The sequence below is a fragment of the Micropterus dolomieu genome, linkage group LG05 (genome assembly GCF_021292245.1).
Source record: "Micropterus dolomieu isolate WLL.071019.BEF.003 ecotype Adirondacks linkage group LG05, ASM2129224v1, whole genome shotgun sequence".
Classification (NCBI taxonomy): domain Eukaryota; kingdom Metazoa; phylum Chordata; class Actinopteri; order Centrarchiformes; family Centrarchidae; genus Micropterus; species Micropterus dolomieu.
In genome coordinates this window covers 4,930,833-4,948,810 of record NC_060154.1, presented here as the reverse complement: position 1 = coordinate 4,948,810, position 17,978 = coordinate 4,930,833, and the positions used below count along the sequence as shown (strand labels likewise).

Genomic DNA, 17,978 nt, shown 5'->3' with positions numbered 1-17,978 from the left:
TCTTTGTGAAAAGGAGTCCAGGTGGGAGCAGAGGCGGAGAATGGAGTAGGATGATTCATGAAGGTGAGAATCTGCAGCTTCATCAGAGTCGGTCAAGCAGGACAGCTGCTGCTGCTGACCTCCCGAACTAGTGGAGAGACCCACACCTTCAGTGGACTAAAGATCTCCTTATTCTTTTTCCTCCAGCAGTCACATTGCTCTCCCTCCCTGTCATTCTTTTTTCTTTCTTTACCACTTTTTCACTCTCAGCTTATTGCAGGGTTAGGGCTTAACCCCCCCCCCCCAGAGAAATAAAGCCCTTCAGGTCTGCAGAAAAGGACAGTGATGAGGTGTCTGCCTGAGAGCATACATGAACATGTGGTTATGCACAGCCCCAAAATAGTTAATTTGTTATTTAAAGGGCGAGTGATGGAGGGGTAAACACAAAGATAATCATGTCCTCCCTCATGAGGCAAAAAAAAAAAGGAAAGAAAATACAGACACTTAAAATATTTGGGTCTGTTTTCAGAAATGCATTATTTTGCTTTTCCTTAAATGGTCATAGCCTCATAATTTACACTGATAACTGATTGTTATGACATATAAGAAACACATTTGTCCTTAACTCATGCTTAAAATGTGAATAAATTGAATACATGCTAAAATTATATGGGATGCAAAACTGTTAATGTGTATTTTCACCATTTGATTCTGATAAAATGATGAAATGTTCTTATAAATATATGTAAATATTCTGTTAAGTAATTGTTCATGCACATATGCCAAGGATTTTCTGTCTCTAACCTCTCAAATGTGAATATTTTCTGCTTATATGATAGTAAACTGAGTATCTTTGTGTTTTGGACTGTTGGTCGGACAAAACAAGTATAGAGAATATGACATCTTTGGCTTTGGGACATTTTTCCACAGTACTCACATTTTACTGTCAAAACAATTAACTGATTAAACAAAGAAAATAATCTTTAGTTGCAGTCTTAGAGGAGTTTCTTTTTTCCCTTTCTAGCATGTTCTTACCTAATGTTCCTAATTAAATTGATTTTCAGATTTTTGCTGTGATGTTTGTGTAGTGCCTTATAAAATGTATTTCAGCACTGCAAAAATTCTTTTGTTATTGCTTTGGTAGTAATACCCAAATCACAAACACTATTTCCCTTGATTTTACAGTTTTTGTTGCACCAAAAACTTACCAAAACAAATCTTATGAATAGGTGTGATGAGTTTAGTGGAGGTAAAAACTTGCTGAGCTGGACATGGCCCTGAGAATATATCAAGGATTACAGATATTTCATTATTATTAAGATATTTTTTTTACTGATTTAGTGTCCCAAGTGAAATATAATTCAGGGACCCAGATTTTTGTTACAGGCTTGATAATAAGAACCACAAAGGCTAAATCTTCATTAAAGCCTCTAAACTGAGAGTCTGTTTCAGATTCACTCACAGATGATCTAAACATAAATTCATATAAAATGCAATTTCTAAACAAAGGCAGATGGCTGGATGAGAAGTTTACTGTGTTTTGCTCCCTTTTCCTGAAATCCATTCCTGGTGTCCTCGGACATAGTGTTCCACTGCCCTCAAGTGGAGAGGTGCAGAACTGCATATCAGATACATCTGTAGCATGGTGAGGAATTTTTATGCCACTCAGAAAGGTTTAAGTGAGCTCCCTAAGTGGAGACTGATTTTCCAGAAGCAGGTGATGGTCAGTGTCTTTCTCAAGGACATGTATACTATGGATAAATTATATAGAGCTATTATGCTATATGGTGCCTCATCTAAGACCCTCTGATGAATACAGCATGGTAAAAGTAGTTTAAAATGCCTCTGAATATCTCGAGATTTGTTTTATATTACCATATATCACTAATTGTACCTATATAAAGGCCATCTTTAATCAGGTTGGTAACAATGTCAGTGATAACAGTGAGTTACCAATACCATTTTTTGGTGCTCTGAATATAGTTGAAGTGATGAAAAGTAAAACTAAAGCCTAGCTGAAAAACCTGTTTTTATTTGTCAAAACAGCTATTTGTACAAGATAACAAATCATTTGTGGAGCTCTTCATGGACCTTCCTCCCACTTGTAATACTGTCCTCACTACTGCAAGTTGTACTTTTGCATAACTAAAGCTGAATTTGTGGTACATACAGTTTATTTTTGCTCAGGTCTGGCTTCATAGGAGTCTTAACAAATGGTTAACATCAGACTTTCTCTCCCGCTATAATAAGTTGATAGTTTAAAGCAATAATCAACTGCAATCTATACAATAGTCATTTTTAGCGCACATAATGGCACCAGGGTAATCCATGTGGTCACTGAGGAGTCTCGCTCAGAACCAAAAACTCCTGCAGTGCCTCTTTTTAAGACTAATGATGACCCACAGAGTAAGCACCAGCGGTATAACTGCAGGGTCTCCTGTAGTCAGTATTTATAAAGATTAAGATGTCAAGCGTCTGAGACAGAAAGGACAGGATCAGGGGTCTGTGTGTACAGTATTAGATGCAGAGGCTTCTTTACAGCCTGTATAATAGTGGTTAATCTGCCCTAACAAGATAGACTGGGACATGCAGTCACTGCATCACCGATGATGGAACCAGTAATGACGGAGGAGGAGAGCGAGAGGTTGGCAGCTAAGCCTGAAGTAAGCTACTTTGGCACGGGGCGACGCACGGCTGGTCGCGCAGCCAATGGTGTGTGTGTCCAGTATTTAATATTTGGTATGTGACACCAAGTAGCTTAAAGCACCAATAAGCCATAATGCCACGTTGGGTTTAATTTGCTAAGTTGAATCTACAGAATAACATGATGAGTTATTCATAAAGGAAATATGCAGCCAGCTCCAAACCGCCAGACAGGTCCCCGTGTTTTTACCATTTAGCAAAAAATAAGATGGAAAAACTACATTAATTCAGCGAGTATGTTACTATTTGCAAAAGGTGAACATTTCCAAAGATGTGGTGTGGTGTTTTCATTCACCATAGCATCGACATTATTCTAGCTCTTCTAAAAGGCTCGGTTCACCCACTTCACAAAACAATCTCCTCTCAAGGTCCTCTTAACGCACTGAAAATAATTGAAAGTTTGAACATCTTCAGTTTTATGACAACTGAGCAAACTTTATCTGCTCATAAAGACCATGGATATGACCTTGAGTGGAGATTGCTTTGTCAACTGCAAGGGAAGAAATGAACTGTCAAGCTCTGTTTTCTCATGTATATTGTATGTATACATGTAATACCAGTAAAATTGCAAGGACTTTCATTTGTTGTGCCCATTATATAGTAAAAGGGCCACAGCCATGCTAGCAGCTCTGTGAGGTTGTACTTGCATCAGCAACATCAACATGTTTACAAAGACAATGCTATCAAGTTGATGCATAGCAGGTACAATATGTACCATCTAAATTAAGTGTATTTTCTAAGTAGCACTAAACACAAAGTACATAATGTCATTAGTTTTGCAGAAGTATTAGTATTTGGACAGACAGGCCTGATGAAGGCGCTAGATAAAAAGTCGGGGAATCACAGTTTTTTCAAATCATCCTCTGCACCACAAATTTCAAAACCATAATGAGACATAACACTGGCATGGCTATAAACTCAACAGAACAAGTCTGTTCAGTTATTCTGGATATTTCACAAAACACACAGTCAACTTTTTTGGTGGAACTAAATTCTACCTAAGAAATACTTCATATGAAAGGAGTTGCTGATCATAGTGAGCACCACAAACAAAATTCCATTCCCTGCCATTTTTTTTGGGTGGAGACACAAATTCGAGATGAATATCTCTTACAAAGTCAAATAAAACCAAAACTACCTGCATAGCTGGATACCACAAGAAAAAAGTGAGAATATATTAATTTTGTCATTTGGACGAACCAGCCCTTGCAAAGTATCCAAGATCAGAGTTGTGTGATGTTGCTGTACACTTTTGGACTTTACCCCAATTTTTGTCACTTAAGTTTAGGTCTGGTGACTGTGGTGGGAAAGCCTCACAAGCCAGCAGTGCTTTCTCTTCCTGGGACATCAAACAGGCCTGCTATACAGTAGCTTACATGCATGTTCAGGATCAATACCCTGCTGGAAAATGAATCCTCTTCCACGCATATTACTGAGCTTGAAGCAGAAGCATGCCTCTGCAAAATACAGTGGTATTCCTCTCTGGCAGGTGTGTAGCTGATCCTGTGCAAGTCACTTGAAACGACCCCACAGATGAATATTTCTGCACTGCTGCATTTACATCATCATGGTCTGCGGCCTTCCGTCAAGTAAAAGCTTTGACTCTTGACAGTACAATGACTATTTGACCTTGGATCCTTATGCTATCCTCCATCATAGAGTTGTTCATTTATCTGCAGGTTGTCTCTTGTCTACATCTGATTTGGAAATGACTTAGGTTTGTGAAAATCCAAACACATTTATCGGTGGTTACAAGTTGGGCTCCATGGAGTTACTCGGCACTATTAACTGTAAGAGGGTAATATTAATTTAGTCAATATCTGATATTATACACAGTATTAGGAGCACAAGTGTGTAAATATATGAATAAAAGGCTTGGTGACAATAAACTTGAAAAGAGGCAATAAAATATTCATATTGTTGCTTTGACACTTCAGAATTAATTATATTTTCTGTAGCTGATATATTACTATAACAGAATTCCTGTTTGTTTAATTAAAGAAATAAACATGGTTTATTAGCATTAAGTAGACTGGTAACAAAACAGGCAGATTTGATTTAGTATCTAATCAACAGTTGTGCTACATCTCTCAAACTCTGACAATCAAACCAAAAACAAATAAGACAGCAGGGAACAAATGTGTGGGAAAGCAACGGAGTTGAAAAAACTTAATTAAGGACTGAAATGACAAAGCATGTAGTTTTGAGTAACTTTATTGATTTAACTGAGATTGTTTTCCAACAGGAGACAATGTGTTGGAATACAATTGGAATATCTGTATTGTGTAAAGCTTGAAAAAGTACTGTAGTACTAACAGTCAGGTTGTTTGGGAAACAAGCCACAGATGAAATGCACAAAAATGGCACAAGGCAGTAAACATAAGGCAGTATCTTTTTGAACAGAAAAAAGGTGAATTTAAGATTAACACAAAACAAGACATTAATGCCTGTAGCAACATCAGACCTGCTCAATAATGTAATAACTTGTCAAAATGTACACACAAATTACCTTCTAAATGAGTAAATTACCAAAGTGCAACATCATTTATAAATTTATTTAGAATTCATTTGCCAGTTGAAGCAATCTACTGCACGGATTCCAAAACCTTTTGTACCTACTAGTCATTTCAACACCGAAATAGGGCCCAGGTTCAAAAATACTGAAATGATCCTTTAATATGTAACGTCTGTCATTGATACTGTCATATTTAAGTTATTTAGATATAAGTGGAACATATTCTTCTCCAGAAATACACTATTAATCGCCAGTTACAATGATGACAGTAGTTTTAATTAGTTTCAACCCTTTAACATTTTAATACATTTTGACCAGCTATTATTCAGCAATGACTACAGATGCTCACAGGCCTTAACTCTACCACACAGAATTAGACATTTCAAATCAGGAGTTAAATCAGGAGTTTCGTCTAACACTGAAGGTTACTTACAACTGTGGACATTCAATCAACAACACATTTGGCCATTCAGATAACAATCTTGATGTACAGTCCAGAATGAATTAATTCATGGTACAAACACACATTTCAAAGTCTCATCTCACTAGTATTGGGCACATTCTGGACTTTTGGTTTTGAGTTCTTATTTTGGCCTGACTCCTTTCTCCTTCTCAAACTGGGCAATCTGATTGAAAATATCTAACAGATTAGAAGGGAGGTCTTTTTTAGGCCCTCCTCCTGACATTGGGGTCAAACCACTCCGTTGTTCCTCCCCTGTCACTTTTCTACTATCCTTCTCTCTTTTTGTCTCTTCTCCCTCCAGATTCTCCTCCCGCCCTCTGTTGTCATACCTACCACCATCGAAGGAGTTCCTCTTGGAAGAGTCATGTCTCATCCTACTCTCCACGCGTTTGGGCGCAGAACCAGAATTCCCTAAATATTCAGATTTGAAATTGGATTTCCGCGAATACTGAGACTCAGCCGACGAGCACGATACTTTTCGCTTGCTGTTCTCATCTAAGCTACTTCTCCTCTTGGAATCGCGGTCTCTCCAGTTGTCCTCCTTCCCTCTCTCCCTGCTCTTACCTCTCCTTTCTCTACTCCTGCTCATCCTCTCCTCTCTTTCTGGGCTCCTACTCAGACTGTTTTTCCCTTTCCTTGTCCTGCTCTCCTCCCTACCCCTTCTCTTCCTTTCTCTGCGTGAGGAGTCAGACTCTTCTTCCTCTGAAGCCGCCGACAAAGAATACAGTTGACAGATCCTTTTATCTTCAGCATCCTTCTCCTTTACCTCTACCTCATCCCTCTCTCCAAACCCGGGGCCTCCCTTCTGGTTGAGAAAGGTGGCGGAGGTGTTGGGTGGAGCAGGATACCACTCCACCTCGTCGTTCTCTTCCTCCTTGCCGTTTTTCTCGCTCTTACCCTCCTCACTCCTCCTGCTCTCCCTTGAGGAGATCCTGCAATGGCGTTTACTTTCCCGCTCAGACCTCCTCCTCTTCTTCTTCTTCTTTTTGGACCGTCTGCGAGAGGAGGAAGACGATGAGGGAGGAGAAGAGTTCCTGGAATAAGTGGAGGATGACGAAGAGGAAGAGGCTGATCTCTTCCGTTTTTTCTTCATCCTGTGGACAAGACATTTACTGAAAATTGTATTCTCATAAAACAGCTGATGCTTTGAAGTTATGAAATGACCTACATGCCTTTATCTACAGTATATTTACCTGTCATACCTTTAAAAGATCAGAGCCAACTCACCTCTTCTCCTCTTTTAAGAGCTTACGCAATTTCTCAGCGCTGGTCTGGCTCTTAGCTTTCGCCTCCTCCTTAGCCAACGCTTCTTCTCGCAGGCGAATTGATTTCTTTATGGTCGCGGCAAGGTAAGACATGACAGGCAAAAGTCCACAGAGGTATATTCAAACACATACATACCATGACCCAAGACATGCACCACAGGCATTCACACATTCATTCATTTATTCAGTCATTCATATTGTAGTAAAAAAGTATGGGGAGGAAAAGGGAAGCCAAATATTTGAGAAGGACAGAAGAACACCACGATAATGAACCATAGATGGTCGAGAAATAATCGGAGTAATTTATTTACCACAGAAAAAATGGTGTGATCCAGGAGCACGGTAGTTGACAGAGAAGCAGACGGATGAATAGAGAGATACAGGCAGAAATGTGCAGAGAAAGCAAACAGCATTTGTTCCCCATTAATAGAGAAGGTTTCAACGTTACCATATTTAGACCAGGCACACGGCGCACACCGGTGTCCAGTGGAGGAGTCGTTGTCATTGTGCAGTTTATTTTTTTCGCCCCCACAAGGCAGGTGACAAGGCAGTGGCAGTTGAAGGATCAAAAGGGCAGAGTCCCAGGGTTACAGACACACATACACACCAAAACACTTCATCAGAATTACAAACCAGCATCAGAGACATGTATGCATTAATGCATTAAACCCAGGATGTTTTAAGATGACATAGCAACATGGAATATACATCCTTGTGAATGCTGTCATTCAGCACCATGGACAGCACTTCATGGTGCTCTGCTCCAGATGTTGTTCACTTGTTTGCGTGAGGAATGAATGAAGACGTGTGAAGATGTAAGATTCATACTTGTCTGCAATATTTAAATTTAAACCTGCTACAACTGATTTTTGGGCCATTTGTGGGAAGTGGAAACAAGCTGTGAACACTGGGCATCACCTTTTAAGTTGATATGGTGAACTTGACGTAAAGAATTGCCCATTTTTAGATCCAGCAGATACAGAGCAACATTTTTATTTATTTGGAGTCATGTTTCTGGACACCTGCCGAATGCAAGCCCAATTTACACTCTCCTTAAAACTTGGCCAACTTCTAAGGGAAATGGCTGGCTCTTTGGGGGCTAACCTAACTGCTTCACTATGTTCACCAGCTACTCATGAACTCTGTCATTTGGTGCTGGACAAGTAGTGTAACTGCTGCCTGCTGTGGCTGAATCAGCACTGACGACACTGAATCAAAACAGAAATATTGACGGTCAGAAACCACAAACAGTGAGCTGAAAGATATCTAAGGGGAACTGCAAAGTTGGTGATAATTCTTTGTGTTTAATCCATAATGAGTGACCTCTCTCACACACAAGTAGTCACATCACCTATTTTTAATGTAAAAATATTCAATTCTATTCTATTTATATAGCGCCAATTAATAAGGAGATTGGATCACAAATCTTTGTCAAAGGAGATGCAAACAGATATTTTTACATCTGTTTTGGGCCACTGACAGAAATGCCAATCAGGGGAAATTTTAATTGTCTTTATGACAAATTAATCTGGCTTTATAACAGTCACACGCTCCCACCATAGCCTGTTGTCTTAACAGTCCCTTCTGGGTGAGATGTTTTGCAGCAAAAAACAGCTGCTCAATATCTAATTCTAAGGTGCTGATGTGAACATGGACGTACAAAACTGATTGATCGGGCAATAAAAATACTGAGTGATCTTCATTAATTTACTTCACTTGTTTTGTTTTTCTGAAGTCATACATAACAGTACATTCAAATTTGGCCTTAACAAAGCGTTATTTGTTTGTGTGTGTGTGTGTTGTGGCCCGCTCACCTGTATAGCATCTGTAATCTTGTGCAGGGCCTGCTGCGCCTCAGGATTTAGGTCATCAAGAGACAGAGCTCTCCTGTACAATCCCTCCGCTGTTACTAGTTTCTCCTGTTCTTCAAGCCTAGACAAACACACACACAAAACCTCTAAGTTAAGGTCACAAGTATTACTCCTGTTACCACAGCCATATCTGCATGTGATGACTAAGCTTGGGAATGTCTAACCCATTTTTTGGATTCTGCGGTCTCCAAACTATGATTTCAATTGTACAATAGAGGCAGCACTAATGCATCTAACAAGACCGATTAGTAAGACTATTGGAATTACAAAACAAGCAGGGTACCTCGAGGCATGGGCTTGACTCTCAGGCAGGTCCTTGTTTCACGCAACAAAACTTTCATTATTTGCCAAAATAAACCTGAACCATAGCCCTGACACTGAACTTGACCTTCTACAAACTCAGCATAAATAATACATTTAATTGGTGGAGCTTTGTGTACAGCCTGTGGGAAAGCACCGCCTGAAAAGCTCAGCTAAAGTCAAGAATTATTTTCCTTTCATTTTATAATAACAGTATTGAATTCAGATCTCACAATACTGAATTATTGCAAAGCAAAGCTGGAACTTACTGTTTTCCTCTCTCCACCAGTGTCTGGCAGAGATACTTCTTTGCGTTGCGGTGATCTGGACAGCTCTCCAGGGCCAATTCAAAGTCTGAAATTGCTTTCATGATGCTGCCTTTGTTTGCATACCTGTGAATACCCAATGAAGGAAAAATACAGTAAGATCAAAAACATCTAAAAAGAAAATCATTCTATATGCAGCAAGTGGGAAAGTGAGGGTAAACTGTTTAGCAAAACCTGTAATAATATGGGCGAACAGTAAAGGAAATAGTCTAGTGACAAACACTTTGCCACAGCAAAACATTTGCAGAGAATGGCAGAAACACATTGAGGACATCCGACGTTAGAAAAGCTGCCACAAAATCAGGCATTTTAGGCCACAACAATCACAAAAAATTTAAATCCTGTGAAATCCTGGAGGGACTGATTAACTATATTTTTAATACATAATTAATGCATACAGGGGAATTATAAAATCTAGTTTGCTGTTTAAATGCGTAAAACACACAATATAAATATATTCAAGTAAAATTTAACAAGTGCACAACATTACTGCAATTATCTGCATCATTTATCTGTTATGTAATTCATAAAATACTTTGCTTTCTCATAGCTCACTGTATTTTCAACCATTTCTTATTAACAACTTTTTTAACATTCACCAAGACGCACACAAAGTAGATGGTTTGTGAAGTATGGTTGCACAATACATGAATGTCAAATAATTCAAGAATTACAGTGCTATAACATCAAAAGAAGCAACTCACAGAGCTCCACGTGCCACCAGCGCTTCTACATTATTAGTGTCAATATCCAACGCTTTGTTGTATTCATTCATGGCTTCCACATGACGACCATGTTTGAAGTGGTCCACACCTGCACGGACACTTTAAGAACAAAAGAACATGGAAAATGGGTTAAATTAAATGTCAAGTGAGAAGAAGCCCGAAGGAGAAAGACTATATAAATTCAAATTAGCTTTATTGGCATGAATGCGTAACAATATTGCCAAAGCATCATACAAACTACATCAATCAACCCCATACATTTCATTAAACAAGTAATTAAAGCGTAATTGAAACTATATTATATATATATATATATATATATATATAGAGTTTACATATATATTAAAACTATATAGAAGGGCAAGGATGGCACTAGTCCATCTACATATTCCAGTGCTCAAAGTTCAGAGTTTAACTTTACCACTTCAAGGCCCACGATGCAGACTGTTTCTTCCGGATTGCAGTCGCAAAATCCTCCTCTTGGAAAAGTTTACTGCGGAGAAAAGAGGCACAGGAAAGAACTCTAGTGACATTCAAAGCAGTCCTCTCTCGACATTGTAGGCATCCGTTTCTTACAGGGTACCACTATTTAGCAGCCTACCTACAAAGCTAATCCTTTCAACTTGGAAAGAAGGTTTTCTGACATTTAAACACTCAGAGACCACTTTTACACCTGGCATTAAAATGTGTTTCGTATCCTGATTGTGTCTAGATATGATTTTAACCTGATTACATTTACACCAGGTATTAATATGCATCTCCAGTGTCTACAGACATCTGATCAGCTAAAACAACTGAACGTCACATCCTCCTCAAGTTTGCGTGGGTCCAAAAATGCTCTATAACTATAGACTGTAAGAACTTTCTGAACTGTGCCTGCACGTGGGTCCAGTGCTCCCCTGCTACAAAGCCCCACCTGTTCTCAGTCTGAGTGGAGCTCTTCTTTGCTACGCATCTTTGTTTGATTTAACATCATCATGTAACACCCGGTGCAATCATTACTGATCCTTTGCTTAGGGTTCTCATTTTCTGACAAGTAAGACAGAGAAACCAAAACACTTGCCAGTTAACTTTCTGAAATTATGAGTCTCTGGCTAATACAATCCTCAACTGAATATGGAGGTGCTTTACTTAATGTCTTGGAAAACAAGGGGTCAGCGAGTCGACATTATACCTCTGAAGTCCTCTCATCATTGATGGTGGGTGAGTGTCACTAACTCCCACCTTCTCCAGCAGGTAGTCCACTACAGAGGGATTGTGGTAACCATGGCAACTCATCAGTATACACTCGTACGTGTCACTGGAATCAGCGGCTGCACGAATGCTACGACTAAGCAGAAGAGAGGAGACGAGAGGACAAGTCAAAGTCCCGCGCTAGAACTGAACACTAACTGGGATCTACAACAAAAACACATCATTATTTTTATTATAATTATTATTATTATTTTGTCGTATTTTTTCATGTTGTGTAGTTACCTATAGTGTATGGGCAGCTCCTCCCGGGGAACGACACCCAGTTTGATGTGCTCCAAGCTGGGAGAAAGAGAGGCCTGGTGTAGGGAAACGGTGATTTTCTCCTGGTAGCGGTCAATATCTTTCACTGCAGCTACAGAACAAAAAAGGGCAGAACTTAGGAAAAATTTCTACTATTTTCCTATCAGAGGTGTGGAGTGATAAAAACAGCAAAAGCTTTCTAGTAGGGAATCTGATTGGTACCAGTCTGAAAGCCATGCACAAATTTTGTGGAGCTTCAATGAAAGTTGATTGACAGAAAATTACTCTTTTCATAATTGATTAATCAAAATGCCAAACAACCTCTGTTACGTATCACAGTAAACTGAAAATATTTTGGACTGTTGGTCAGACAAAACAAAGCATTTAGAGACATCACTTCGAATCAGAATTGTCAAGTCCTGCCTACAGTCGACTGATAGTCGAATCGTGTTTTTGTGCACGGCGATTGCGAGCCGACGCTAAACTGAGGCTTATTGTTGACCATTTTCCCTCTCTCTCGCTCTCTCTCTCTCTCTCTGCCAAAAGACCTCATATTGGCTTATGTATTAGGAAGGACTTCACAATTTTGAAACATTATCACACAGGCAATCATTTTATCCTCTGCCCTGATGATCACAAGATAAACTGCAGAATTTAATTTAACAATGCAGTGTACTGTCACATGATATAACATTTGCTGGAGACCTTTGCATTGCAACCCCCAATGTGCCAACACAGTGGTCTAATTGACGTGAGGGGGCTGCATTTTTTAACACGGAACTAATGTTGGTCTGAAGAAAGCGAAGGTGAATTATAACCCTTTAATGTAATTCTCTAATACTAGAGGGGATGACTAGTGGCAAGAAATTGGTTTTTTTTTGCAATTGAACACCTACTGAAAACTGCATAACGCAAAATAATTGGCCTCCACTCGTTCATATCAAAGTCTATTTTTACCCAAACCTTTGTGAGTCAAAAGTCAGCTTGTTGAGAATCAAAGCCTTGTAATAAACTTAAGAAAAAACAAGCCTTTAATCTAGGTGTCTATAAACAGCTTGGTGTTTAAGACAGAACCAACTAAGACACTAACCTCTTATGAAGTCCCCAATCTGGTAGTAGGACAGGGGATCATCATGGCTGCCAGTGGAGGGAATTTCTCTGATGTGACACAGAGCCTGAAGGTACAAAAGGAAAAGAAAGAAATAAATAACAAATAATTACCGGAGACAATCAAAGACTGAGAATAAGTTTTGTGGGGGAACTGCACTGTGTTTCCTGGTTATCCAGAAGGAGATAAACTCATGGGTTTATTTCTTATGTCTCAGTCATGCATTAGTTTGTACGATGGATGGTGAGCTTAGCCTATTTTAGATATCCTCCATAGTTTAGCCTTCATTAAACAATAACAGAACAGATATGCCTCCAGATCTTACATCAGGTGTGTGGTTGGACAAGAACGTAATAACGAGGAGGTTACTAAAGTAACTATAGTTCAGTGATTTCCTGGAGGACTGCCAGTCGTGCCGGTCCTTCTGAACTTTTAGAGCTAAAGATTCCCAGGATCAAATGAAGCTTATAATGTGGTATTCATTGCTGAGATGCACGCACTGTGAACAGCATGTGACTTTGCTTACCTAAGTTCTCAGTCGGTGAGGCCCATTGTTTACCCCCCCTGCCAATCATTCAGGAACCACAGAGTGTTATTTCCTGTATAGCTGGCCAACTGATAATCTTCTGTATCTACAATGGTTGACTAACTGATTTCAATCCGTTGCAAAGTTTATGACACTGTCAATAATAAGTCTATTGACAGAAAATTACTTGACCAGTTTTTTGATAATGGATTACTCACAATGCCAAACAATCTCTGGTTCCAGCTTCTCAAATGTGAAGAGTGTCTGCTTCGCTCTGTTATATATTACACTAAAGTGAATAACTTTTGGACTGCTGGTCAGACAAAATGATATGGAGATACCAACTTGGACATTTTTCACTGATATTTTGTAAACTAAACAATTATTGAGGAAATTATTGGATGATTAAACAATAATGAAAATAACTGTTTGCTGCAGCCCTAATAAATTTCTCAATCTTCTAAAATTCTCAACCTGCATGGTGTACTAAGTGGCACATAGTTTACCCTTATTGCCAGTCATTCAGGAATTCACAACTGGCATTTCCTGTATAGCTGGCCAACTGACAATCCAATTCTTCTATATGTACAGTGGCTGACTAACTGGTTTTAATATGTTGCAAAGTTTATGACATGGCTCGAGTACATTAAACTGATTCAGCTTGTTGACTTACCGACAACTCTAGGTCTTCTATGTCTCTCTTCAATCCTCCTGCCGTGCACAGCAGAGTGAGAAAGAAGCCGTATTCTCTGATGTTGTTGATCCTGCCCACCACAATGTCTCCTCTTTCCAAGTCTCTGTACAGCATGGCTCTTCTTTCCTCATAAGAAACCTCCATGAATAACTCCACTGGTGGCATGATGGCATAGGGCTCTAGTAAATCACAGGCAGAAAGCTGAATCAAACACAATGTATTAAAAAAATGCATTTATCTATATAAACATGGGCCCTGCATATAATATAATTAATAATTAGTCATTTAGCTGACACTTTTATTCAAAGCAACTAACAATTATAGCCCGACTTATTTGTTGTTTTGCAGATATTATCGGCCGATAAATGCTACTTGCAGATATATCTGCATCAGCATTTATAACAGCCAATATGATTATTAAAAAAGAGAAACAGAGAGTCGGATCCTTCCCTCATATCATGAGTGTTGCATAGTTTGCCCACTAGAGGGCATGCTGTAGCTCCTCTCTTCAAAACACTGCAGCACCACAGAACAAAACATCGGCTCTGCCAGTACAGGAGGAGCGCTCACACTCAGTGTTCCCGGTGAGCATGTCAATTACATGACTTAAATCAGCGGTTCCCAACCTAACTTTTTAGGCAACGCATTCCCTTCTACATCTAGACCGGGTTGCTGCACCCTCAAACCCCGACTCTAGGGTTTGCTTATATATATATATATACACACACACACACTATTACTGAAGCTGCAATAAACATCAAAACCTGATGATCTGTTTCTATGATGACAAGCACAGCAGTGTCCCTGTTACACCAGTGTGAACATGCCCAAAGTCACAGCTAGGGGGTTTCACTGAATGACACTCGAAAGTGACTGCTTTTAAATCAGTCGGTCTCACCTTACCCACTAACTGCGCTTAAACACAACATGCATCTGTCTTCTCTGTCTTTTCACTGCATCGCGATGTAAAGTTATATATATTTATTACTTTAAAAGTAACAGTGGCATTAAAACTTTTTCTCATACTGTGATGGTTAAACTTTGCACACAGTTCACCTGTGTGCCAAACCGTGCAGAGGGAGGTGGGCATTATTTTCATGCCAAAAAATAAAAAATAAACATTTCAAAACACCAGGCTCAGTAGTGTGTTTAATGTTACAGTTTCTGAAACAGTTTGGCAGTTTTAGCGACATGTCCTCTCATTTCTCTCTAATTTATTACTTCAAAATATTTTCTAACATCGCCAACAGCAGCAAACGTTGCCTGTTGCTAAATTAGCCACAAAGCTAATGCCGTGTTTATCAGTGGAGGCTAATGGTGCTTTCAGACCAAAAGCGAAGTGAGAGTTTGGGGCGGTGAGTTTACATACAAAGACAATGCAAAGACGCGTAGAGCCGCGACTTCCTGGAAGGCGGCGCAAAGCAAATATTTGAGTTGAATATTTTCAACTCAAGTGAAGAAGTCGCATTACGCTGAGTCACGATAGCCTTTCAGTAGGGCTGCAGATAACGATGATTTTAGTATTCGAAGCTTCTATAAATTATTTGAACGATTCATTGATGCGTCGTTTAAGAAGTACTTTTGCTTGGCGCCCCCCCGGTAACGGGATCAGCTGTGCACGTTTATAGCAGATAGATATTTATTAGTCTTTTCGGAAAGTCATAGTGTGTCATACAGCAAACATCAGACGAACAACCAGACAGCTGCTTTACAAATACAAACATCACCCGAGTGCTATACAAGTTATACTAAAGGCTCGTGCAAGACTACACGACTTTCAGCGTCGACGGATGGCCGTGCCGTTCACACAACTTGCCGTAATATGACGGCAGTCTTACACGGATTAAACGAAGCATCGATGCAAAGAATTTGTGTCGAAGCATTTTACCAGGTGTATTACACAACACTTAGTTTCAGCCCTACCTATCATTGTTGAGATTGTCCGTACGTCACCGACTGCTTCAGAGCGTTGTGTGGAGAGGACCGGGCAGAGCGGGGAATTGAAAATCTGCTGGCCAGCTGAGAGCTGCTAAACTTGTGGGACAGGAGCAGGGAGCAGCGCTGCAGCTTTTGGACAAATAAACACCCGTGGTCGGGTGGTCTTTGCTAGCAACTACGCTAGGGAGGAATATTTTGCTGTACTTCTGTTCAAAGTACTATTTTTAACAATAAAAGTTTATTTTTAGACTGCATTATGTCATGGTCCCTGTAATGGACTGGCGACCTGTCCAGGGTGTACCCCGCCTTTTGCCCGATGTCAGCTGGGATTGGCTCCAACCCCCGCAACCCTGTACGCGGGATAAGCAGTTGACGATGGATGGATTATGTCATGGTATCTTGGTGAGGTCTCAACATAACAAATATTAGGGATAATCTTTGTTTATGTTATGCGTTTCTTAAAATAAGGGGGAAACAGAATATCAGCCAATATATCGGCTATCAGATTTTAAAATCCTCAAATATCGAAATCGGTATCGGACTTAAAAATCCCATATCGGTCGGGCTCTACTTACAATTGCGATGTATATCAGAGGTCGCACACCTCTGGAGCAACTAGGGGTTAAGTGTCTTGCTCAGGGAAACAATGTTGGATGTGTCCAAAAAGCAGGTGACCTGCACTCAATAATGTGCCTGAAAGCATCCTGTGAAGACAAGTCAGAGCACTGAAGCTGCTGCTTCTCTGTTAATGTACATGTTTGAACGTATTCTGTTGTCTGACACAGAAACAGTATAGCTGATCACAGAAACCAGGAGATGACAGAACAGAGGTTTAACAAGCTGAGAGCTCAGCATCATAGCCAACATCTTACAAGATGTTGGCTATGATGCAAAGTTTTGTTGTTTGACAAATGAGATACAGTATGTGGTCGAACCAACACACACCTGCAGCCTCCTCTTCCTCCTCATGCTCCTCTTCTTGATGAGTGGCAGTCTTCCATGCTGGACAGAATAGGATGTCAGCCTTCCTGGCAATGAACTGCTCCACAAGGGGGCTGTTCTGCTTTTCACCCCTGCTACACAAAAAAACACACATGTTCACATGTTAGTGAATAATCTTTTGTCACACTAAGTGTTGCGTAATGCACCTGGTAAACAGGACGTGCATAGGAAGACAAAATCATGCAAAAGAAACAGCTGAATTCTCCTACACTATTAGCAATGCCTTTATAAGAAGAATTTTTAATAGAATAACGTTACAAGAGAAAAACAGAAATGTAAAGACAGTTTAGACGGGCAATGCATGATATGTGCTTTTTTTTTTTTTAAGCTACAATAGAAATTCAAATAGGATATTAAACTCTGTATCCAAATTGGAAATATATCCATAACCTCAAAGTAGAAAACAATGTTTAGATTAAAGGCACTGCCTAACCTACCTTTCATACGTGGCCTTGCACAGGTCAGACACCACAGCTTGGAAGTCTGGGTTTTCGGTTTGCTCACATTTCAGTTTGTTGAACAATGATTCTCCGTGATAAGTCAGACACTGCTTCAACAATTCCCTGTCCATTCTTTGTTTTTACAGGTGTTCAGTCACATTATTGTCCAGGTCAAACTCGGCAGCTGTTGAGTGCCGTCGGCTAACTAAGGTTAAATCGATTTAGCTGTTAGCAAAATGTAGCCAATGCGATATTTGTCTTATTTGTAAAGATATAATTTTTAATATTCATTAAACCTCAGTTTATCAGATGTATGCGCCAAGTCGCGAAATGTCAAATAAATACAGTTTAAAGGACGTAAGTACGATAACAACGTTGCTCTGTGTCGTTCAGCTAAGCTAGCAAAACAAACGCTAGTCAGTCATGCTAGCACTACGGTACATTGACATCTGAAGTTTGTTATCTTCGTAAAAAGTCAACAATTTTCCAATTGTTTCACACATGCAACTTTTCTCTGTATTCCTATAACACAACCCACAACAATCGCTTTACTTGCACAAACTTTGGGTACAGCAGCAAACTCATCTTGCGTTACTCAAACCTCCGTGCATGGCCAATAAACATGGGCT

General features: G+C 39.7%; 1 protein-coding gene across 5 annotated transcripts; it reads right to left on the bottom strand.

Moving 5' to 3' along the window:
* Positions 1 to 4,880: 4,880 nt before the first annotated feature.
* On the bottom strand, positions 4,881 to 17,971 carry ttc14 (tetratricopeptide repeat domain 14). 5 transcript variants are annotated; one of them, XM_046049984.1, is made up of 12 exons: positions 17,347 to 17,970; positions 16,853 to 16,983; positions 13,949 to 14,148; positions 12,732 to 12,816; positions 11,624 to 11,753; positions 11,322 to 11,477; positions 10,569 to 10,640; positions 10,127 to 10,246; positions 9,366 to 9,488; positions 8,740 to 8,857; positions 6,888 to 6,991; positions 4,881 to 6,754 (listed from the first exon to the last, which is right to left on the bottom strand). In XM_046049984.1, exons 1-12 carry the CDS (start codon positions 17,478 to 17,480, stop codon positions 5,782 to 5,784), a joined length of 2,346 nt encoding a protein of 781 aa, XP_045905940.1. In that variant the 5' UTR covers positions 17,481 to 17,970; the 3' UTR covers positions 4,881 to 5,781. The 5 variants fall into 5 exon arrangements, with proteins under 5 accessions (XP_045905940.1, XP_045905941.1, XP_045905943.1 ...); XM_046049985.1 differs by having other exon boundaries at positions 16,853 to 16,980; XM_046049987.1 differs by having other exon boundaries at positions 6,612 to 6,754; positions 6,888 to 6,969; positions 17,347 to 17,971.
* Positions 17,972 to 17,978: the final 7 nt, after the last annotated feature.

Excerpts from the sequence above, each read along its gene's own strand:
- ttc14 (XM_046049984.1), bottom strand. The coding sequence starts at position 17,480 with ATGGACAGGGAATTGTTGAAGCAGTGTCTGACTTATCACGGAGAATCA. Across the intron at positions 12,817-13,948 it reads TAGAAGACCTAGAGTTGTCG|GCTCTGTGTCACATCAGAGA; the intron begins GTAAGTCAACAA and ends TTGTACCTTCAG. Across the intron at positions 11,478-11,623 it reads GAGCTGCCCATACACTATAG|TCGTAGCATTCGTGCAGCCG; the intron begins GTAACTACACAA and ends TCTTCTGCTTAG.